The sequence below is a fragment of the Atta colombica genome, unplaced genomic scaffold (genome assembly GCF_001594045.1).
Source record: "Atta colombica isolate Treedump-2 unplaced genomic scaffold, Acol1.0 scaffold45, whole genome shotgun sequence".
NCBI lineage: Eukaryota > Metazoa > Arthropoda > Insecta > Hymenoptera > Formicidae > Atta > Atta colombica.
The window spans coordinates 65,322-89,364 of NW_017259534.1; the positions used below are offsets into that span (position 1 = coordinate 65,322).

Below are 24,043 nucleotides of genomic sequence, written 5' to 3' on the forward strand. Positions count from 1 at the left end.
TGTCTGCCCGTCCCCGTTCACCGACAGGGTTGCTTTCAGGTTACTTTTCTGCGCCGGTACCGGTATACTCACCTACGACAAAATACGCAGTTACCCTATATATATAAGTATAACATTAAACATCAACTTTTCAATTTCTTTCTTTTTTATATATATTATAATCGTCAAGTATAAATCTGATATTTTAAATTACTGGTACAAATAAGTTTTTTTTTATTTAAGAAAGTTGAATAGAAAATTATCTCTCGCTTGAGGTAAATCTAGTGTTAAAATTAAACTTAAGTAGACAATCATCAAGTAATCGCTGCACATTTTATGCACATGCATATATGTGTGATATAACAGTCGCTGTATCAGCACTGTCAGCGCTGCGTGGGCATATTACTTTGCCAGAACAGGTTCTTTGCAACTTTCTACATACGCAATATTATAAACTGTTAGTTTTGAGATAAGATTTTGAATATGCAGTAAATTCGTGAAACATGTTGAAAATTAATTCACCGCGAAAGTAAAAAATTCCCATTCCAAAAATTTCTCAACAATCATATTTTGATGAATTTTTATACGAAATGAAAGTTAATTTAAATGATATGGAAATTTACTAAAATACGATAATAGAAAAAACGTAATAGAATATTATAACATTTTATAGGTGTTGTAATATTCTGAATTGTGAAATCAAGAGCAAATTATTCATTTCCTACCTCCTTTCTTTGTTAAAGTTATTCAGTCCTACATGTAAATTTCTTTAAATCTCAGAAATCTGATAAAATTGCACGTTACGTGCGTCTATTCTTATGTACATGCGACGTATGATTTTCATACGAATGGGCAAGATTATCACGAGACTCTTTGACATGCAGCTGTTATATACGAAGTTCGAGGTAACAAAGGCGGGCGTGTTCTTGCGCTCAAGTTTGAATGAGAATTCGTGTAATTGCGCGACAGTCGAAATCATCTCGGGAAACTCATCCCCGTGCAATTATCTCCCTGTCTCAGTATAAAACTGTATTTTCGTACGTAATTACAAACGCGATTTCGCTCAGTCATACGAATTTTCCTCGATGTACACCGCTGCATAATCTTGACGATGGAGTCCAATCTTCTTTTGCAACGAGATTTAATGTTTAACACAAAAAGCGATTTATTTTCCGCAATGTATTGACATAAGGGAATGCTTCACGCAATTTAAAGGCTGTACTATTGAATGAAATAAAATGAATATGCGAAACAGTTCATGTCTTTCATTGGAAGCAGTGCATATTCATTTGCCGTAATACGAGTTATCCCATATAATATATTACTCAATAGAGTGTCGATAAAGTTACTAATGCATTAGTAACTTTGCGTAATTATAAACCTAACCTAATCTAACCTATCATCGTATAAGCGCTTATACATACGTATGTACTATATGTGAATATTGACTGATGTATCTCGACAGAGAATATCTCCATGTCGTCAAAGAGAGGAGAGAGAGAGAGAGAGAAAGAGAGAGAGAGAGAGAATGTGCGTACATGTGCGTATCATGTATTAATTTTATAATGTTTGATGTAAAGCAATACGATTGTCATCGGTAGAATATTTTCGATAAAAATTTCAATTTATCAAGATATCGATATATAGTTTACGAAAAGCGATAAAAGACTATAATCTGATGGAATATAGCAAAAGACATTCGTATTTAGATCGATTGATCGCATATCCTGATCCGCGATAGTGATACTGCTGCTGTATTATACTCTCTTTCGCTGGGATCTTTGTCCAATTCAACTGTACGAACTGTATTCCAATACGAAATATCTGATTCCGAAGATTTACTCTGGTTCTATTTTTACGATTCATACGAAATATTGACGATATGTGATGAAAGTAATGGTGAATGATGTTAGTATGTCCGTAAAAAAAAAAAAAAAAATAAGGAAGATATTCTCTAATTAATAAATTCGAATATTTCCATGATGTATTTTTAATGTATATTTATCAGATCTTGCATTAATTACGTGATTACATATTACAAATAAAAGTAACATAGTTTAATAGATATTAAATTTAAGATTGCTACTTACTAAATTAAAGTCATCAATCGTAATTCAAAATCATAATATTGAGAAAGAGTTATACACTTTAAAGTTAATTATTTTATTAGAGATTAAGTTTAGAAGCACCCATCGCAAAGACATTTCGTAAGTGTTGTATGAAAAAATTTCTGGAATTTGAAAAACGAAATTAAATACCGCGCAAAGTATAATGATTTCGAGATACGAAATACTACAATATTTTTATAATATTTCCATAAAATTTTTTTATGAAACTAATGTCTAATATATAGACTATAATAATTCATGTGTACAATATGTGTATATATTTCCTGATATAATTTTATTTCAAATTTCGAGTCGCAGAAATATCTATCGCAGAATATATTGTTGAAATGATTAGAAATTCTACCTTCAGCGTATCCTTCTCTTCCATTGGTATACTAGTGCCTCCGCCAGGATCAGCTTCTGACGTGCTGACGTCACTAGCAAAGTCACATGTGACAATCGGTATCTGGACTGGCTGGTTCTCGATCGTGGCAACATTTTCCATAACTGATCCTGGAGGCTTCTTAGTGTCGGTGGCCGGTGTGCTCTGAGTGAAACTGGTCTGCCTGATGTCAGGCGATTCCGGCGGTACCACACGTGGACGGGGCTGCTTCCGGATGCCGCGACGCGCGCGAGCCTTGGCAGCGAAGTATATACGTATGTACACAAAGACCATGATACAGGATGGGATGTAAAAGCTGCCCAGAGCAGAGTAAAGGACATACCCGATGTCCTCCGATAGCTGAAACAAAGAAAAGGATTCTTTCTTCATTTCAATTTGCATTTTGTGACAACTTGATATTAATTTTAATGTTAATACTAATTTTTCTATTTCTAACTTTTTCCAATCAAAAAAATTTCTTTTAAATATAGCCCTCTTTAATACACATATAACATTTAATACAGACAAAAGAAAAATAGTTACGCGCGAATAATTATTTAACTCTATCCACTTTTACTTTACATTCTTGTTGTAACTGTGTAAATATATTTCAAGATTAAATATATTTCAAGATTAGACTTGTACTTAGATTGTACTTCATTATCGCTTTATATATCAGTCAACATTTAACGAATTTGCTAATTATATGAATCAATTGATTTTCTGTTGTCATTCGCACGATATGTTCGATATCTGTAAGTGCAGTAATTCTTCGAAATAAATCTCCCCGTTCTGGAAAGCACTCTAACTTTGGCGCTCTATTTCTAAGAAGATCTGATTTCGATGTCGAGGATGTACACTTTTATAGTGGCGTTCAGAATGTGCTTAACTAGGTTTACGTCACCGCGCCCGCGTCAGTACGTTCTGTATATGTGCAACCAACTACGTTACACTCTCGCTTTAAGAACCTTGCGCACGTCCGTCGAGCATGAATATGAGTGCTAGAATTTAATTTTACTCTTCTCTCTCTTTCTCTCTCTCTCTCTCTCTCTCTCTCTCTCTCTCTCTCTCTCTCCCCCCCTCTTAATTCGCGAAAGCAACGTGCGGTCGCACGTATAACGCAGGCTTAAACTATATTCAAATTTATGTCGCCGCATAACTCGCGTGCGAACGCGTTTCCTAGCATGCCTTTAACTTTACATGCACTAATATGATTACTGTTAGTAAGTGCAGTACAGCCTTAGTATCTGAGAAGTAAACTCGGTAGCGCGCTACTTAGCTAATATCTCTCGTCGAATTACGAATGTGCGATTAAACGTAAACGAGTGATTTATATTAAATGCACAGTACAATTATATATTATATAATATATATGTATGAAGAATATATGTATAAAGAAAAAGAACCTGATATATATAAAGTACCTACATTTGTACACAAATATAATACTTTTACATTATATTAGCATATTTAAAAATTATTTTTCTAAAATTAATATTAAAGTTGATATGGAAACTTGTAAATTTTTCTACAAATACATATATATTATATCATTTCTCGAGAAAAGGTAGAGAAAATTAAGAAGTGTAATATCTTTGAATGAGAGTGCTATTTCATGCACACTTTTTGCTAAAGCTTTTAGTTTTGTCTATGCTTTTAGCAGAATATTCACTTACAATTCATTCCTGAATTGTGTATAATGGGCTCAGAAAGGACAGACTTCCATTAGGGGAGAAACAGATTCAGAAAATTTTAGCTCGTAACTAGGTCAATTAGGTAATTTTAATTTAAGAATTTACTTATACATAATATTCATGCCCTTTTTATCTCATTCCAAAATACATGCCGCAGAATATTGATGTAAATAATGTGAATGTTGATAATCATGCATATATTTCCAGGATTTAAATAAAGCATTTGTATTGCAGCACAGTAAATTTATTCGTTTATCAGCTTTATATCAGCATAACAATTGTTGTATAGAGACATGCAAAGTGCATTAAATAATCAACGTTAAAGAATCAAATTAAAATTGACTTAAAAACCAAATGACTTAATTTAGTACTTGATAGATTCATCAGGTATTAGTTTCTTAGAATCACTCGTGAAAAGGAAATTAAACGACCGTGGCGTGAATTTAAATTCTTAGTAGACATTTAAATCCTCTGCATTCTTATTTCACTGCTTTTCATTACTTCCTCTTTTTCTTGCATCTTCTATACGCATCTTGGCAACAAAATGCTCTCTTATTGCGACAAGAAAAGAAATTTTCAAAGATGCACCAGGTGTAAGACTACGGGCGCAAATGCGCAAGATAATGAGCAATTTTTTCAGCTCACGATTTAAATTTATAAAAGCATGAAAATCAAATGTGTAATGTCAAGCAGCTTATTTGTCAGTACACATCGCGAAAATATAGAATTGTCTTTGTCTTCTTATTAGACTGGTACAAATTTGCAAAATACTTTTAATCATCAGACCACTCTGTGAAGAAAAAAGTGTTTTTTTTTTTAGAAAAAGTTCTTCATGCGTAAAAGTTTTAGCTGACATGGACAGTTTAAATTGTTAACAAGATAATTATCTTAAATCTCAACCATTAATTTTAAAAAGTCTTGAAAAAATTTTTCCTCTTCTCTATGAAGTTATTAATTATTGTTTCTAAAAAGTTATATCTTATTAAACAGAATCTTATTAAAATAAAAGTGTTTAAAAAAAGAATATTCATTTATAGTTCTTTTCTTAGTAATAGTAGGTAATATAACCGATGATATATGTAAAATCTAGGCGAATTATTTCTCCACTTTAAAAGAATTCTCTCCATTTGGGCATGGAATTGAAGAGCAAGTTGGAGAGCCGTCGAGGCAAGTAATCCGATGTCATTTTCGTCGAATAAAAATTATTCACATTTCCGTCGCGAGATTTGCACATTTACATTTTGATGATCTATCAGAGTAAAAAAAAGATTCATTGTGATTCAGCAAGAATTCCAAACCAATAATCTTCTTGTCGCATAGCGAGCCACTAATACAAACTTGAATACACACGAAATAACGAACAATCCCACGAATGAAAATTCATGAAAATATGAATAGTAAGGATGGCCTGAGTGGAAATGAACCGTATGTAACCGACAAATGATGCAGACTAAAAGCGAAATTCGTCGAAAAAGTCACCAGAAATCTGTGAAACGTTCCCAAGGGAGGTACCTGTCATATACGACAATGCATTGTTTTGTTGACGGAAAAACAAAAATAATACTGATACTGTAATTGGATCATGGAATCATGTTGAATGTCAAAGATACATATAAGCCCAAGAATTTCTTATCGTAAGATTGCCAAGAGGATTGCTGATTGCTTTAAACTTTAGACAAAGTATATAATAAATATCCATATGAATATTTATATAGGTAAACAATCAAGAACATGTTTCGGGTGTTTGCACGTATCAATCTAAGCTTGAAAGTATGAATTTGTGTGTTATCTATAACCTGTTAATAATCTATATACTGTCAATAAGATAAAACATTACCTTGGAGGAAGATAGATAAGTTTCTTCCGTGGATTATTTAGTTAGATATAAAATTCGAGTCAGATATAAAATATTAACTAAATAATCCACGGAGATTGTTGAAAAGGAATCTTAGAAAAAGAAACGAAAGAGAGAGAGAGAGAGAGAGAGAGAGAGAGAGAGAGAGAGAGAGAGAGAAGATAAAAAATGATTCAGCGTTTTCCATTCAATTTATGAGTAATTTTTGCCATTCTTATCTGATGTTATACTTAACCGTATGTACGAGTATATAATACTATTAGAAATGCTTTCTTTATATGTAAATAAAGTTCGTGGTTATGAACGAAATTAAAAGTAATGAATGATTTAACTGAAAACTAAGTTACAGTAGTTACTTAAATGTAATGAACATTAAATTTCATAAAATTTTATAAAAATACATTAAATTTTATGTACATGTTCACAAATATACTTTTCAATTATAAATACAATGTATTTATATAATACAATTTATATAATACAATTAAATTTAATGTCATGAAAAAATTAAATTCAAATTGTGTAACTTAAAAGTATATTAAATTTCACAAAACAGTGTACATTAAAAGTGAATTAATGAAATTTAAGAACATTATTAACAATGATTATATGCCGAAACATATCACTTGCGTGTAAATATATGGCTCGTGTGCTTATGATAAATTGAATGTCTTTAGTTTTGTGTATTCTTGTGGCAGAAAGAGGATGAATAGGATAAATGAGGTTAGAAATAATCGGTGCGAAAAGCCGGCAAGAAAAAAATGAGGACTAAAGGCTGGCAAGACTTCATCTCTAAATGGAAAAGATTGGAGAATTGTTCCAATACATTACGCCCTTCGACTTTTTTTCTAAAAGCTTTGGAACTCCTCGCTCCAATATGAGTAAAATAATAAATGAACATTCGATTACTGTGACTTCAAGATATTATATTACTAAAGAGGAAATGTTTTTTTAAATATTTATATACCTAAACAAATAATACATGGTTTAGATAAAATCAATCATCTATTTAAAAAAATTCTACCAAATAAGCAATAGGATATATTGTGCATAGATCGTTGTATAGACAAGAGATATTGCTTTCTTTATTTATCTTAAAAATAAACAAGTGCCAATTTACGCCCGATATACGAAACATGCAACTAAAAAGAATTGACTTATCGGCGCTCCATATATATATATATGCATATCGAACGTTTTGGAATGCTAAAGATTAAAGGCGTGCAATTTTGAAGCGGAGTTACAAACGTCAATTCTTCGTCCTACTTCCTTTATGTTTGCCGAACGTTGTATAATTAGGATTGGATGGAAAATTGGGGCAAGTGGTGCACTGGAAGCTTCTCGTTTGCATTGATTGACTACAGTGTCAAGGGCAAGTTGATATGCAAAGCGATTAATGTCGCTTGGAATAGGAAGGGGAGAAATAGTGTTTGTACACCGTATCGCTCTCTTATATTTGTATTAGTTCTACTATATCACAAAAGCGTGCTATTCATCGAAGTCTAGGCACGTTCATGTTCCATAGAATCTGATATGCGCAACATATATTAGTGAAAAACACTAAATTTTATGTCACGCGTTACGCTGACAATAAATGTAATAACTATCGTATTTGTAAAACTACACAAACGTTCAATTTCGGTAAACGAAGAATATTCTTGTTCGTTCTCTCGAATAATTTCATTTTCTGGTTCAATTAAAATTTTTCTCTTCTTATCTATTTCGATTCTCTTATTTTACTTTTTCTTATTCACTTATTCTCTTATTCATTTTCTTTCATCAACATTCCTTTTAATTTCGTTCTCGGTATACGCGTCCGTGTGTAGCATACTATTTCTCTCCGTTTTTCGTAATTGCTTTTTTAAGCTAACGTCATGTTGAGGGGAAGGGAAAGAGAAGGATTGTGCATTATGCTTTCAACTCATAAATCTTCGTCAGCTGGTATATTGAACGAGCGAGTATAGGTGTAACTGGACGATTACGTTTTCGGAAAGTATATTAATGTGGGATCGTTAACGTAAATCTGACACCCATACAAATTAATGTGAAATTTATACCTTTTGTTCCTCTATCCGTAAATGTTTAACAATTATAAAAGATTTTTCTTTTTACTCTTTCTCTCTGACAAAAGACGTTTATTAGTGGCGTTTAATTAATGATTTATTTCATTGAATTATCAACTACTCTCGAGAATCAAAGAACTGAATTTATTCTTAACATTATACATTTTCATTTCCAATATTGAAAAAATATAATTAAAAAATATTCAATTTATCATTATAATTAAAACTATTATATGTAAATATAAAATTTAACGTAACTTAGAGTGAAATAAATGTTTTTGAAATATGACATTTATTTTGTATTGTAGACTTATATTACAAAAGCTATATTTTTATATCTGCCATACATAATAATGTAATTTTTAGTTTTGGAATTTTAGTTTCAATATTGATTAATAGTTTATTTTAAAGATTAAGGATTCAGAAGATCAAGATAGCATTTGTCTCTTACGCTTGCAAATTCATTACTTTGACACTTTGATTTGATATTCTCTTTATCAAGTGATCATTAAGACGCCAGGACATCTGGTCGATGCGACGTCGACGTTAATGCTAGCAAGATCGAATGAAGATGTAAATGAAGAAATTAATTTCGGTTCGTGACACACGGACGATGATAGCACAAATGTAACAGCAATACAGTGTACATTGCATGCCATGATGCGGACATTGCGGTGTACTGTGATATATGACGTTGAATTTGATATTTTACATGTTTCGCTAGATGGATGTATATATAAATGTCTTTAATGTGCTCTTTAATTTTATATCGAATTTCTGAGTCTTTTTGGTTTATTATTTAATAATCTATTATTTTTTTTATAAAACTGCAATATCATCAAGATTTTTTTCTACATAAAAAGTAAACAAATTGAAAATTGTAAAATATTGACTTTCTTATATTATTATTTAATTAAGTAATATTTAGCAATAAATCGATTAATACTCTATACAACAAAGGCTTTTTACTGATTTGTAAACAAAGTCATAGCGATAAAAGCCGTAGTTATAAAAGAATTTCAATGTTCTCTGTGAATATAAAAAAAAAATGAAATGACATAAAAACATGAACACACGATGACACATAATTAAGATCAAGAATATTCGCATTGCTTGAGAAGGAATTTACGAATGTCAGCGAGGAGAAAAAAGTTCCGGTGTACGATTGTATCGAGAAAATTACGTGCTTTGTAAAAAAAAAGGAGAAAAAAAGAATTTACACGTTGAGAAATAATCAATGGTACTGTTAGAAAAAGATGAAAAGTTTTTGATATTAGAGTCGCTACGGTAACAAAAAGAACAGTTTGACAGAGAGACTGCTGATAAATAGAACGCGAAATCGAAAAAGACCATGTATAATATATACATGACCTGAATTTCGATTATTCTCTCCATTTCCGGGTAAGGAAGGATCCCCTTTCGATTACGTCTTATCCCTATTTTTTTTATTTTTCTTTTTTTAATACGGCGAGACGTTATAAGGTGGTGAAATATCTAAGTAACGATGGAAGTGAGAATATGAAATGGCATGGAAATATATGATTCGCCATTTTATCTTTATGAGAAGTGTGTCATATCGCTTGAAATGGAAGCTGTAACTTTAGTATTGCCTGGCACTAAGTAAACGAGCGACAAGGTACGTTTCGAATAATACCCAAATCTCGTCGAGTCGTATGTTTGGCGACGGTGCTGCAATAACGCTTGTCATCGTATAATGTCGCGTGCCTGTTTAAATATTTATATATTTATCACTGAAAGCGACAATCATAATCTTCAATATCAACATTGCGCAATGAATTTTATATCTTATTCTCGACGAAAATTACATGCTTCAAACAATCATTTTTAGCACATATGTATATTAAAAACTTTTTGCTATAATAATTTTATGTCGATTTTATCGTAGATATATATATAGATATATATATATATATAAAATACAGATTGTTATAACAATAAAAAAATTATGCAATTCGTAAAAGCGGATTTAACCAGATCATTGCAGTATCACTGTTGTGATATCTGGAGTTTTTAAAATTATCTTTTAAAACGTTTTACGTAAAAATTTTATTTAAAAAATTTATATTTCAAAGTTTTATTTTTCTAAATTTGCACAAATTATGCTAAATTAAAACAAATATAAAAGAAAAATATTCTCTTTAAAATTATTTCTAACTGTGCTTTAAATGTCGCATATTCAGGTCTCTAAATTATGCGGAGTTTCCGTATTCTTTCTTTTTATTTTCCGGTTTATTATACAAATAGTAATTAATCTTAATAAAAATATTTCCTGTTAGCTAATTTGTTGATCTGATTGTGCAAGGCAACATTGCTGTTTATAGCTAATAAGACTTCCTCAGTGACTACAGATTTTTATATTTTATTCAAATATATTCTGCTGCTCGCGCATTTGTTTAATTCAATAAAGTTAATTCAATACAGTTATCTTTGTACACTAATCATTCTATAGTCTTTTATGCAAATAAGTATAAATATGAGTTAATCATTAAATTTTTCTAAAATTACGTAAAAAATTATTCCTATAAATAAACGAATAAAAATATAAATAGTGAATTTAATATATTGTCACACATAAAATATCTTTCTTTCTTTTAGTAATATTTTCTATGAGGATGGCTTTTATGAGAATTAAAAATGTATATCATCCGGTGCTGTGATATAATAAAGATATAAATTTAGAGATATAGAGAAAGAGAACATATGAGAGAGAGAGAGAGAGAGAGAGAGAGAGGGGGGGGGGGGGGGGGAGGGAAAGGGAGAGAAAAAAAAAAAATATTTTTCGTCAATAATTGTTGGGAAATGTTACCTTTTTTTGATATTTTCCGCGTATATATTTTGTTTTTATTCATACATTTTGTACTATTATATAACATATCTACATGTAAATTAAGTTTTCAATATTCCTTTGAACATGCATATGCAAAATATCAGAATATGAGGTTGCGAATAAATTATCATACGACAATTAAGAACAGAAATGCCATGGGGAGCAATAAAGGTATATGAGGTTCCTTGATTTGAGAATCAACGAAAATCGAGAGAAGCGCAATGTCGTACATCCAGGATTGAAACACTAAATCTCGATGAGAGTAATCTCGCGGAGCGCGAAAAAAAAGTGGATTGAAAATCATATTTGCTGACATAAACATGCACAGTTCGTGCATATATGACGTGCATATATTTCTCTCATATTATCGTTAATTATATCTATTAAGAGGTAATTTATTTAATTCATTTTGTAAAATATTAATTAATTGGAGGGAGTGGTTGAGGTATACCGCAGATCATTTTATGGCGCTTGTCAAATAAATTAATTTCGAAGTGCTATGTGCACATATCAAATGTATAACATATGTTACCTTATACAAATGTAGGTACATGTTAATTTGACGTATGCGGCTTATCCATTTAACATTATTTGTGCAACATTAACATTGTTTACTTAATTGAAGCCTCAGAAAGATTTTTTGATAATCATGGGAGAATCAATGTCGACTATTTAGAGGAAAAAAATCTTTGATGCTCGACAGATTTGCCCATCATAATGACTTGTAATGATTTTACTTTATTTCTCTCTTAACAATTTGATGTGGTGGATCTCTGCTGTAGAATTTACCAGGGAATTGTGGCGTCGACTCGACTTGCTGGCGAGCGGCGGCAATTTCAATTCTACTGAGAATACATCGCGATCGCGGTACGTCGCGTCGTACGGAGAACAATGGTCCCGATCCCGAAGGAGAAAAATAAAACGCGGCTACCAGAGCAGAGAAACGATGGCAATAGATACTACGGTACGCAGACGCAGCCATGTTGTTTCAAGGATGGGAAGAGAAAAGTACAAGAAGGAGGAACGGGACGAGAAATGGATTGTGAAGACTGTGGATGAAAGGACGTGGATGAAGCAGTTAGGGAAAAACGGTGCGATAGCAGGAATATCGCGACGAAAAGCGAGTCTCGAGATGAAACGACGACACGATGACATGATGAAAAGCGGGAAGAGAGAGTGGCTCTTTCTTCTTCACTTTCCTAAGCGAGCCTCGATTCAAAGGAGAATTTAATTTATGCAAATTTATAATGCGCGAGCACTTTGCGGTTTACCCGTGAAAACCGGCACAGCGGCCGGGATTCATCGTCGCGTTCGCTCAAGCTCGGCGATGGCGAGCCATGACACGGAGCGGACCGACGCGACGCGACGCGACGTGCGACGTTTTTCATTCCAAAAACGAATGGCTGGGAAAATGGTGACGATGGAGAGCGTTGATACGTGCCGCGACATATTACCGGGTTTAAAGTGTCCGTCGCATTATCGCAAAGATGCGGCCGACCGCTTCAGGCATGCATGACCACGTAAGCGGGATGTGACTTCGCTGCATTCGTCTCGTTTCTCGCTCCACTTCCATTAATTGCCATATTGTCGAGAAAAAAGGATGCAACGCGACAGGATGTGCGAGCGCTACAGTGTCCTTATGAGATTTATTACGATGGCTCTTTTATTCATGGTTGTTTTAAATTTAATTTCAAGCTCGAATTCGTTGGTCGTAATGAATAGTAGAGCTACATTCTTGTTGCACTCGCGAAATTCATGTTATTTAGCGGTAACAGTTGTCAAGTGCCTTCTCACGCTTCCCTAATGTCGCGTTCAATTGGTTGATTATTGTTGAAAATTGTTTCAATTTGCAATAGCGATTGGAACGAACAATTTGCAGTGCTGTAGTTGTTTGAGGTCTCGTATTTATGTTTAAACTTATTATGTTTTAAACTTATTATGTTTTTAATTATATTTTTTTAAATAGATAATATTTTGAGGTTCATCCACATGCATTTGTTTCTATATCAGACTAACGAAAACAAATTTATATAAAATTTTTAGCTATAATAGTTTTATAGAAATAAAAATGTTAGATGATATTCTAGGTAGCAGTAGTTGAAAACTATGTGAATTCTGCTAACTTGGGTATTTTCTCTACACCTTTTTCTATGAGAAACTTGGAGACTTAAATAGCTTTTCTTTCCTTTTACGATTTCAAATCTATCTTGTATGTTTGCTCTCAGCTCAAAACAATTTTCATATTCTTTAATCTGAAAAAATTATTAATTTTATAACATTTTAGAAGCTTAAACTAACATATATTTGTTCTTTGAATTAAGCATAAGGAAAAAATATATTTAAGAACTATTTCATTCTATAAATGATATAAAAAATTTATTAATTTGGAATGTTTATATTGTAAAATAAATTATAAGATATAGAGATATAAATGTATAACTAGAAAGTACAACTAGAAATTGCATTCGATATCAAATAATCTTTTATTTGCGTAAATATTATTTTATTTTAAATGAAGGCTTTTCATTATATCAGCACTTATTCAATAAGCTTCGCATAAGGTTATAATAATATAATATAATAAAATTTCTGACATGAGTGCATTAGGACTGACACATTAATGGTGTTGCTTGCAAAATTTTTACATGGTAGCAATAAAAACACAGGATATGAAAACAACTGAGAAATAAAACTTCACATGCAGTTTCATAATTAATTCTTGAACGTGAGTAAATTCTTTAGAGTAGTTAGACTACAGTGAACAGCTCACCAGAATTGTTCATTTAGATTACTTTTTAATAAATTAAATTAATTTCTTTTCGCATATAATTATGCATATAATTATACAACAAATTTGGTATTTTTTCAGATATTGAAATAAATTATTTACTTATCTGATAAATAAAGATAACATATTTATGTAATTTAGTGAAGAGATAACATAAACAATATTAGCATTACTTGACTAATAAAAGTGTAATTATTTTTATTAATTATAGTTAATTTAATTATAGTTATTTTTATAATATCATATATATTTTTTATCATATTATATATATTTATCATATACGTATATCACATATATTTATTAGTGAAAACGACTTGAAGTAAAAATGAAAGTTCTTAATTAGGAAAATATTAAAAAATAATTTTTTTAAATAAATGATTCTTGTATAATATAGGAGATTTTAATACGTTATTTGAAAATCGAGAACCAGTTTCGACTTTTTCTCCATTATATTTCAAAAACTATTCAAGATATACGAAAATGTTTTATATAAAAGTTTTACTAAAATTATGTTTATTCAGTGATATTTTTTTAGAATATTTATTTAAAACTTTTTTTGAAAAAATTTCGAAAAATAATTATTAAAAAAAAATATTATTAACGCGAATGAATACAGCTAATTTTGTTATAAAACTTTTGTGTAAAATATTTTTTGATATCGAATAGTTTTCGAGATATGAAAAAGCTAAAAACTGTTTTACACATAAGGGGTGATTTCAAATTGTTTTTTGGCTGCAACTGATATTTTCTAAATTTATCTCTTTATGTAAGCTATAAGTATACAAAGTTTTATTAAAATCAGAATTTGACATCTCGCGAGGTTCTCTTGTAAGTTCATATTCCTTTACAAGGATATCTTTTCATAGCCTTATATATAATTATTTATAGCAAACACGAAGCATGACTTTTATTTTGTATCCAATATAAATGTTTATAACCTTATATGTATTACATAACGTAATTGCTGCATCTCTCATTTTATTTACATTATTATTTTATATATACATAATTATTTTCTGCACGTGTATACAAGTTTACTTTGCGGGGTTCTCTTTTAGGTTCTCGATAGCTTGACTTATCCCACGATTTATGTATGACAGCTCTGTCATAAGGTGCTCACAAAATTAACTTGTTTGAAAAAGGTATCAAATGAAGGTATGTGACATTTTACTTTCGCACATTTTTATCTCGATTTTTTTATCTTGACATTTTTATTTCATATTTTCGGGATTTGTTCTAACTGCATATAATACTGAAAATTGACAATAGCACTGTATCAAACAATATCTCAGAAAGAGAGAGAGAGGGGGAGCGAGGGAAGGAGGGAGGGAGAGAGAGAGAGAGAGAGAGAGAGAGAGAGAGAGAGAGAGAGAATTTAGATTTGACTCATACAGAATAAAAAAATATTTATTACATCGTAGAAATAATTGATTGAAAGCGTATATAAATAATGCACATAGTACATTACACAATTATAATTATAAATTGACGATTCGTAATACAATTATTTTTAGTTATGTATGTGTATTATTTATGCAAACAATTATTTATATTTATTATGCAAAGAAGTATATGTAATTTTTGCATTCTAATAAATTTTATCACAGTTGAAAAAAAAATAGAAATAGAAATGTATAAATTGAAATAAAACTAAAAATATGATACTTAACACTTTTATTTTTTATACGATATTTTTTTATATTTTCCATCGTCGTTTTTTGAATTTGTAATATTCTTTTTACTGATGTTCTTTTCATTCTTTTTGTTCCGTCATTCATTTCAGCTTTCTTTATTTTTGTATTTAAACAGCATCTTTCATTGTTTTTTTGTGAACATCTCTCGACCACCATATTTTCAATATGATGCCCCTTTGTATTTCTTTTTTCTTTTGTATTTCTTTTTGCTTTTATCCGTTCATATGAAATGTTTTCGACTCCATTTTGCTATTTCAAACTAGTATTCTTTGAATGGATTTTCCAGTTATACGTCTTATTTTTTGAAGTTTTTCTCTTTCTATGTGTGTTGTTAATTTTTAACTTGTTCTGTAAAATCTAAAGAATCTCCTTTTATCAAAGCATAATCCTTTTATCAAAGTATACAAGATACAAGAAAACAAAGTAAGAAAAGATATGCTTTTATCATATATAATTCTAACATTAATCTACAGCATGCATGAAAATATCCGTTCATATATAAATAATTCACAATTGATGCGTTATTTCTACTTTATCTCTTTTATTTTCGTTTCCGCTTTATTTCTCTCTCTCTCTCTCTCTCTCTCTCTCTCTCTCTCTCTCTCTCTCATTTTTTTCATTAAATTTCAATTTTTATTATTCTATTTATCTTTTAAAGATGCTTGCGCGAACAAACTTTTTTCGAAGCAGGTAACATAGAAACCGAAGTCGGTTATCAGTTTTTGATTAGTGACTTTTAAAAAAAAGTGAATGCCTGAAATATAAGTTATAATATATCTACATCCTTTAGGTATTAAAAAAATATTTAGGTATTAAAAAAATATTTAGGTATTAAAAAAATATTACGTGAATTCAATCATATCATCAAAATAAGTTATTTAATTTTAAATGAAAGCTACAAAATGTGACAATTAACCCTGTGTCCTGGATTGATTGTCACGTTCTAGAATTGGCAGTAGCATATTTGTTATGGACAACATGTATAAAAATATAATTTTTATCTTAATATTAAGTTATATATTTTAAGAAATAATATTATAGTAATTATAGTATTAATATAAATAAAATAATTATTTTTATTATATATAAACTACGTAATTTGTTTTTGTAGTTTCTATATGAAAAATGAAAAAACATATATATCTATATGAAATATAATATATTTATAAGTATATTCTCTAAAAATGTATTCTCTAAAGATATTAAAATTAGTTGTCATCTAATCTCATCTCATTTTTTGGTTGATTAATCTATCCCACACAGCCATTTCTAATAAAAGAGATTGTATTCACAACTTTGTCAAGATAATGATTAATTTTACTTGTAGCAAAGATCTTCTAAAACATGTCATTTTCTATGAATACAGGGATATTGCGATTAATAATGCCAGAGACTTGTCAGGCAACAAAATAGGTAATAGAAAAAGAAATAACATAAGAAAAATTTTCCTATTTTTTTTTTAAATCACTATAAATAATATATAGAATGCTTGTGATGCAAATTATTTTACATAACAAATTAATATTATCCACTACCTACAGAAAAAAAAAGAGACTTTTCTGCCATGAAGTGTTTGAGTTGTAAGCACTTTAACCCCGTACGACAACTAGCCTCGGTCTCCTCTATACACTTTGATTCGAAAGAGAATTTGTCAGGGGACAATATAAAAAAGCACTTAAGCGAGATTTAATAGCAAATCATTCAATTACTTTATCATTTCGAAGGTAGTGTCATTATTTCCTACCGCAATTATTAAAAATCAGTGTTAAATAGCTTTTGATATCATAATCATTCGATATAGCATTTATTACCTGATAAAAATGTTATCACATTTTAATGTAATATGATTATTGACATACTACTAATATACAACACGCATTAACATTATTATGAAAAATATATTGTATGTTACCTTTATAAACACTTTTTTCTACAATATGAAAGATTAAAAAAAAATACGTTGATATGACGATTAATACGATGAATGAAAAACGCGTTAATGAATAAGACATTAGTAAATTGGAGAATGACGATTTCGGGATGCCACATGAAAGTGACTACAGAATTCCATCAGGCATGCGTAATGATTCACATGGAAAAGCGAGTAATATATTAAATTTATGAGGGACTACATACAGAATAATAAATGAGACAGATGCTGCATATTTTAACGACCAAAATGAAATTATCTTTGATATATTTCTGAAACCTAAATCCTGAGACCTTAATGTAGTTTGAGTTTTTCTTTCGTATTAATTCAAAATTTTGAAGAAACGCGCAACAAAAAATCTAATTTGCTACTATACGACATCAGTTGATTTTTTTATAAGATAGATTATGTATATTATAGATTTAAAAAGGAATAAAATAACATAATATTAGTTAAACTTGCAATATTAAAAAAATGAAATTTTTTATTAAAATTTTAATATAACATTAACCTTTTTTTTAAAGTGTCAAATATTGCAAAAAGCTATTTTTTTGCATATTAAATGTCAATTATTTCGAAAACCTGACGTTCTGAGGTACGTTTTAAAACTTGACTCTGTTAACTTGAGTATCATTTTATCTTGTTCACCGAATGTTGAACAAGAGAAAAAGATACTCGGAGTTGATAAAGTTGACCTTTGGAGGATTTACGACGTCACGTTTTCAACCTTCAAAAATTTATAAGAAACCTTGTATGGTTCCAAGTAACTTTTTGTTGTAAACTAGTGTTATAATAATTTCAGTTTAATAATAGTAACAGAATAAGCTTAACATTTTATAAAGAAGGTTATTAAGTAAATATAAAAAATATTAATAATTTTTGTATTTTTATATTTCTCATTTGAAAATAATAAATATTCTATAGCTAGGAAAATAATTTTCATATTATGATAATATAATATCATGTGTGCATGTTTGAATAATGAAATATGAAGTAAATTTCTCATGTCTCACACACTGTTTATTTGGATTGAAAATGTCCATGTGATAAATATGTGAAAGGTTTAACTGCACAAGTGTATTATTAGCGAACATATTTCGAGTACTAATATATAATCGTACACACAGGTATATGTAGGTACATATTTGTTAAAATTGTTAAAATGAAAACAAATGAAGAAAGCATATTAAAACATTAAAACTTGATTTAATAACTTAATAAAACAAACTGATTGAAGAAAAATAAAATTTATATTTTGCAAGCTAATTTTTATTGAAACGTTCAGCCAACTTTATTTCGCACCATAAATATGGTCGATTTTACAATAGAAATACAGAATTAAATCTTAAATATGCGGTAGAAACTTATTTCATAAAGTTACAATAATTTAATTTACGCTTTAATTTTAATTATAAACAAAAGAGAAAGCATTCAATGTAATAGCATGGATATGACAGTATTGTTGTTTTGTTGAAACTTGTTCGACGCGGATTCTGCTCGATGGTCAGAATATGCTCGAATGAAATTTAAGAAATAGATGTTAAGCGCGAGCAAGTGGCGAGGAAAATTTCATTCAAATCGTTCACTATCTGCATATTCGTTATATACCGACTCTTGGAAAAATACGGAAGAATATAGCAAAGACGCGATTACGGTCTCTGTGGGATTAGATAAAATGTTTCGTCGAAACGATATTTCTTTTCAATGTTCTCTCGGCGAATGTAGATTCGCATGTCTTCCGTTATATACTCTCTTATATACATGAATTGCGACGTATGACCTATGGATACAGTAAATAGAGACCGCTCTTCTCTTTCCAGTTCCATATGTATTATATATATTAACATATATATTAGAATCGATGAATTGTCGAATGCAATTCTCTACCAAAGTTACATATCACCTCTTTTCTTCGTTAAAACTATTTGTGATACTATTCGCTTAATTACATTCTTATACATGATAATTTTACGAAGTATAATCACCTGTGAATTCGAAATACAAAATATATAGAATATATAGAAAGTCAATTGTAAGAATTAAGAAAAAAGATTAGTCGCTACTACGCTTCGTTTTCCCTTGCGGAATGAATTCACCTAACGTGAAAATTAAAAAAAAAAGAATTAATCGCGGTAAAATGAATATGAATATTCCTCTCTCTCTCGAGTCATTGCATACGTATAACTGCAATCATCAGTCGACGCGTTTTTCATTCTCCTATTGGCATCACAGTTGTTCAATTATTAATGAATCGTGTTTGAAACGGAACACTGTAGTTGCTCTCTCTCTCTCTCTCTCTCTCTCTCTCTCTCTCTCTCTCTCTCTCTCTCTCTCTCTCTCTGTGTGTGTGTGTGTGTGTGCGTGCGCGCGCGCGCGCGCGCGTGTGTGTGCATGTGTGCGTGCGTGCGCGCGCCTATACGCCAAGATCGATATTACGAACACACTTTACATGTTCATACAATCGTTGTTTGTCGAATTTGAGGTAAAAAGGCACACATATTTAGAAGTTGCGATAAAAAAGTAATGACAATTTATTGAGATCGCAATGTACAAACGCGATGCACACGTTATGCAATTGATTCGCACAAGGCTATTGAATGTTTAGCTAATCTCTGAGTCTAACAACATAATTAGTGGTAACCATACCATATGCTATAGTTTATGCTGTACTATAAGCTAACGGGAATCGGGCAAAGTTAGTTGAATGCAATAACATCCATAATCTCCTCGCTTTCCCGCTCCGCTAGATATCGTAACTTGCTCGATGCGATGGGATTTCAATGTCAGGTAAGAAGAACGCTCGAGAGATAATTGCAGCTTATCTAAATGCAAATAGACTTAATATATTGTCCGTTTCGTTAATTAATGTACGATTTGTGTATCGCTACAACAGAAATAATGTTACAACAGTTACAGTTGATTAGGACAGTTTGATTAGGAAAAAGAGTTCATATGTAGATTTTTAAATGTTATCTATGCATTTAGTTTTTTTTTTAATCTAATCATTTAGCGATACACTTAAGGACTTTACATATAATATTAAATTATACATTATACCATTATATTTTTTATAAAATTTAATATTGCATAATAACTATGTAATAAAAAGTTTTATATACATATACAGTGAGAGCAAAAAGTATTCGTACAAGGAAATTTATTATAAAAAAAATCTTATTTGTAAGAAAATAAACATTAATTAGCAATTTTATACAATGAATACATTCTAGCATAAACAAACAAATTTCGCAAGTATCCCTTTTTAGAAGCTAAGTTTCTCATCTATATGAATACTTTTTGAGCATTTAAACATACAATTTTTAATTTATTTTAAATGATATATTTTGTATAATATACATCTTTTTGGAATATATAATTTGAAGAAATATAGTCTATTTTATTCTTTATGAATAAATTGTTAATTACCTAACAAGAAATAATCGTCAATTAAACGTTGAATCGGTGTCAAATTGATATTGAAATCATCGTTTATTTATATTGATTCGACATCAGTTCGATGAGACTCATTTCTCTGGGTAATATTTACTTTTTAAAATAAAATTAAAAAAAAAATATTTTCTCTGTATGAATACATTTTGCATTCACTGTATGTAATATTGTATTTAATTTACATATTACATTTCTTTCAAATACATATATATGATATAATAATTTATTATAATCTATTCTATTCTTACGCATATCCTATAATTAATTTTAAGTTTAGTATTGAATTAATTGAAGCTATTGTAGTTTTAGCGATATATGCACCAGCATATCTTCCCTCAAACGATAATGTTCCATGATGCATCAGACATATATCTCTTATCCTTATGATGCGATTGATTTTTTACTAAAATCGTCGTTTGCTCGACGCTAACCCAAATTATTTTGACGAATTTGATGAGTTTTTGTCATGCGCTTTCAGTTAAAATGAGTTTTTCGCATTTCTCTGACAAATTGAAACACGTATTCTAAGAGTTAGATTTTAACGTAATATTCCTATCACTTTTAATGTTAGGATAATTCCAACAAATACGCCACATTGGGATTTATGCTGCAGAAGTCAGAAAAAATAGAAGGAATCAGGAGTAATTTTCTCGCAACTACCCTGTTATATGTCTTTATATTATATTAGTATTGTGTTATGATTTCAGTTTCTTACTTTTAATATTAATTAAATTATTGTGAATTGAATTGATTTGTCACTGTATTAAGTAATGCCATCATAAATTATAATCTACATAAAATGATTACTGTAGGATGCAAAAGACTAAATAGTTATTTCATGATACATAAGTAATAGAGGAATAGTAAAGTATGTTGTATAACAAAATATTTTGCTCTAGTATTCTTTGTTCAGTTTGTTGTTTTGTATATCCCACCTATTTGGGATATATGATATTTTTAACAGGCGGGATTTATGCCCAAAGCATACAAAGTGCGCAGATTGAATTCAGTGCAATAAACACATTACGTGAAATATATATATCATAACACTTGTAATGTCATAACACTTGTCATAACACTTGTAATACATTTGGGAAGATTGTAATTATTTATTACTTCATATACATTTATCATTCTTGTTTAATAAAACTTTATAAAGTTAGCATTTTATAAGTTATTGTACGTCTTACAATATATGCATTATTTATAAATTTTTTATGAGCCCTCCCTCATAGGTAGCCATATATCCCACCTTATAAATATTTCGGATTTCTAATATTTTTTTCATAATAGTAGACAATACAAAGTTTTTACTGATATAGTTCATTTACTTTAAACATAGTAAATAATACTTAATAAATTAAGTTTCTGATAGATGCGTATATACTGGAGTTACCCTAGTAAGCCATGTTACGTTCTGCAAACAAGATATATTAAGAAGAGATGTATTATGCATACAAAATTTGCATCTGTTCATTCTATTAGGCGATGTTCCGATATACACTGCCAGTACTGAAAATCTATAGTTCACGTTACGTATACTATAGATTTTCAGTACAGGTATTGGAACATGATCTTAATATATCTGTTACAATCAACAGAACTATTTGTCACAAGAATCATGTATTCATGTGACAAAAATAAATGTTACATGTTCAAATTAGATTAAATATTATTTAAATTTTTTTGGAAATCTATGAATAATATAGAACTTAGAAATATTTCAAAGGGAGGTTTGGAAGATGTTGTGAATTCGAATGCATTCGGTATAACTGTATTCGATCATAACCGTTCGACACGGTGTTCGCTCTGCCGCTCATCATCAGCAGGCCAGCGATGACCCGTGACCATCTAACAAACCGTAAAGATACCATCAAGCTGATCAGTGGTAGCATAGGCTGCACAGCGCTTTTCATCAAATAACGTATTAAATGCATCCACTTTCACAGCCATTTCACCGATTAACGTACTTTGTTGTTGATTCGCGTAATCATCAGTCTCTAAAATAATCGAAGATAAAATGTTAAATTTAGAGGAAAATAAAATCAATTAATTACTGATCACGGAAGGCGAGGCACCACTTCGAACGTAAAACATTTATATGTATTTTATTAATTATGCACACAATATACAATAGCGAAAAAAAATTGTGCACATCAACTTATATATATAGTAGATATTTGCAAGCGTCGCAAATTTAAATGCAGATATACATAGAGTATTTTTTGTTTTACATATATTATTTAGAATTTATAATTGATTATACTACAATAAAACAGTTATTATTATTTGCAGGTTGAAAATTATTTTCATAAATATCATTGCTACTCAATTATCTACAGTACGTAATATGCAAAGCACATTAAAGTTTCTGATATTTTCAATGAGCAAATATTACTAAGAGACTGCGCGATAAGTCAGGTCCTTTCCCATTGTTTGAGTAATTTATATTTTAGTTAAGTCATAGCCACTGTACAGTAAGTTATTATAATTGAGTTATTGTTAAGATATTCTGCTTCTGAGTTAGATTTTAATTATTCTAACAATTACAAGCATCATTAGCCATGTAATAGAGTGATACGAATTCAGCCTTCTCTATTGAATAATAGATTGCATATTGAAAGTGCGTAGTCAATAAAGCATAAATTGCCAAATTTAAAGCTGAGAGCGCTTTTGCGCTCTATCGAAAGACTTACTTGTCTGGCTTGGAACTAATTTTGAGCTACTTTAGAGACAATTAATGAAAAGCTAATCCTGTTCTTTAATACTGTTAAATTACTGATCCTTATTATGAATAATAAGAATACATGTGTTATAATTACGCGCGGAGATGATATTTTTAAATTATTGTATAATAGAAAATTTTATTAAAATGTCATTTTAAATTTCTTTAAAGTTAAAAATTTTAATTTGTTACAATATTTTAACAAATATTGATTCATTCCGAAAAGTATAATTTGCGCGACTGAAATGGGAGCATTTTTATATACATGCTCGAAAAAATGATATTGGAGGTATGGCAGATATTTTCTTCTTACAAAAAAAATGCAATGAAAATATTTAATATTAAATATATAATGATTTTGACATTATTTATTAACGATTTTATAACTCTAAGAAAATAGAGCGATTATTTCTTCAAGATGCCTCTCTCGCAAAAATGCTTTTCTGACAATAAATATATGTTTTAATTATGAGAGAGAGAGAGAGAGAGAGAGAGAGAGAGAGAGAGAGAGAGAGAGAGAGAGAGAG

At 30.0% G+C, this 24,043-nt stretch overlaps 1 protein-coding gene across 1 annotated transcript in view; it reads right to left on the minus strand.

The window, feature by feature from the left end:
- LOC108691277 (alpha-2B adrenergic receptor) overlaps positions 1-24,043 on the minus strand; it is a 99,117-nt gene that overhangs the window by 612 nt on the left and 74,462 nt on the right. The window contains exons 2-3 of the mRNA XM_018198947.1: positions 2,452-2,829; positions 2-72 (exon numbers count right to left, since the gene is read on the minus strand). Coding sequence (XP_018054436.1) covers positions 2-72; positions 2,452-2,829 — 449 coding nt within the window. The remainder of the gene's footprint in view (position 1; positions 73-2,451; positions 2,830-24,043) is intronic.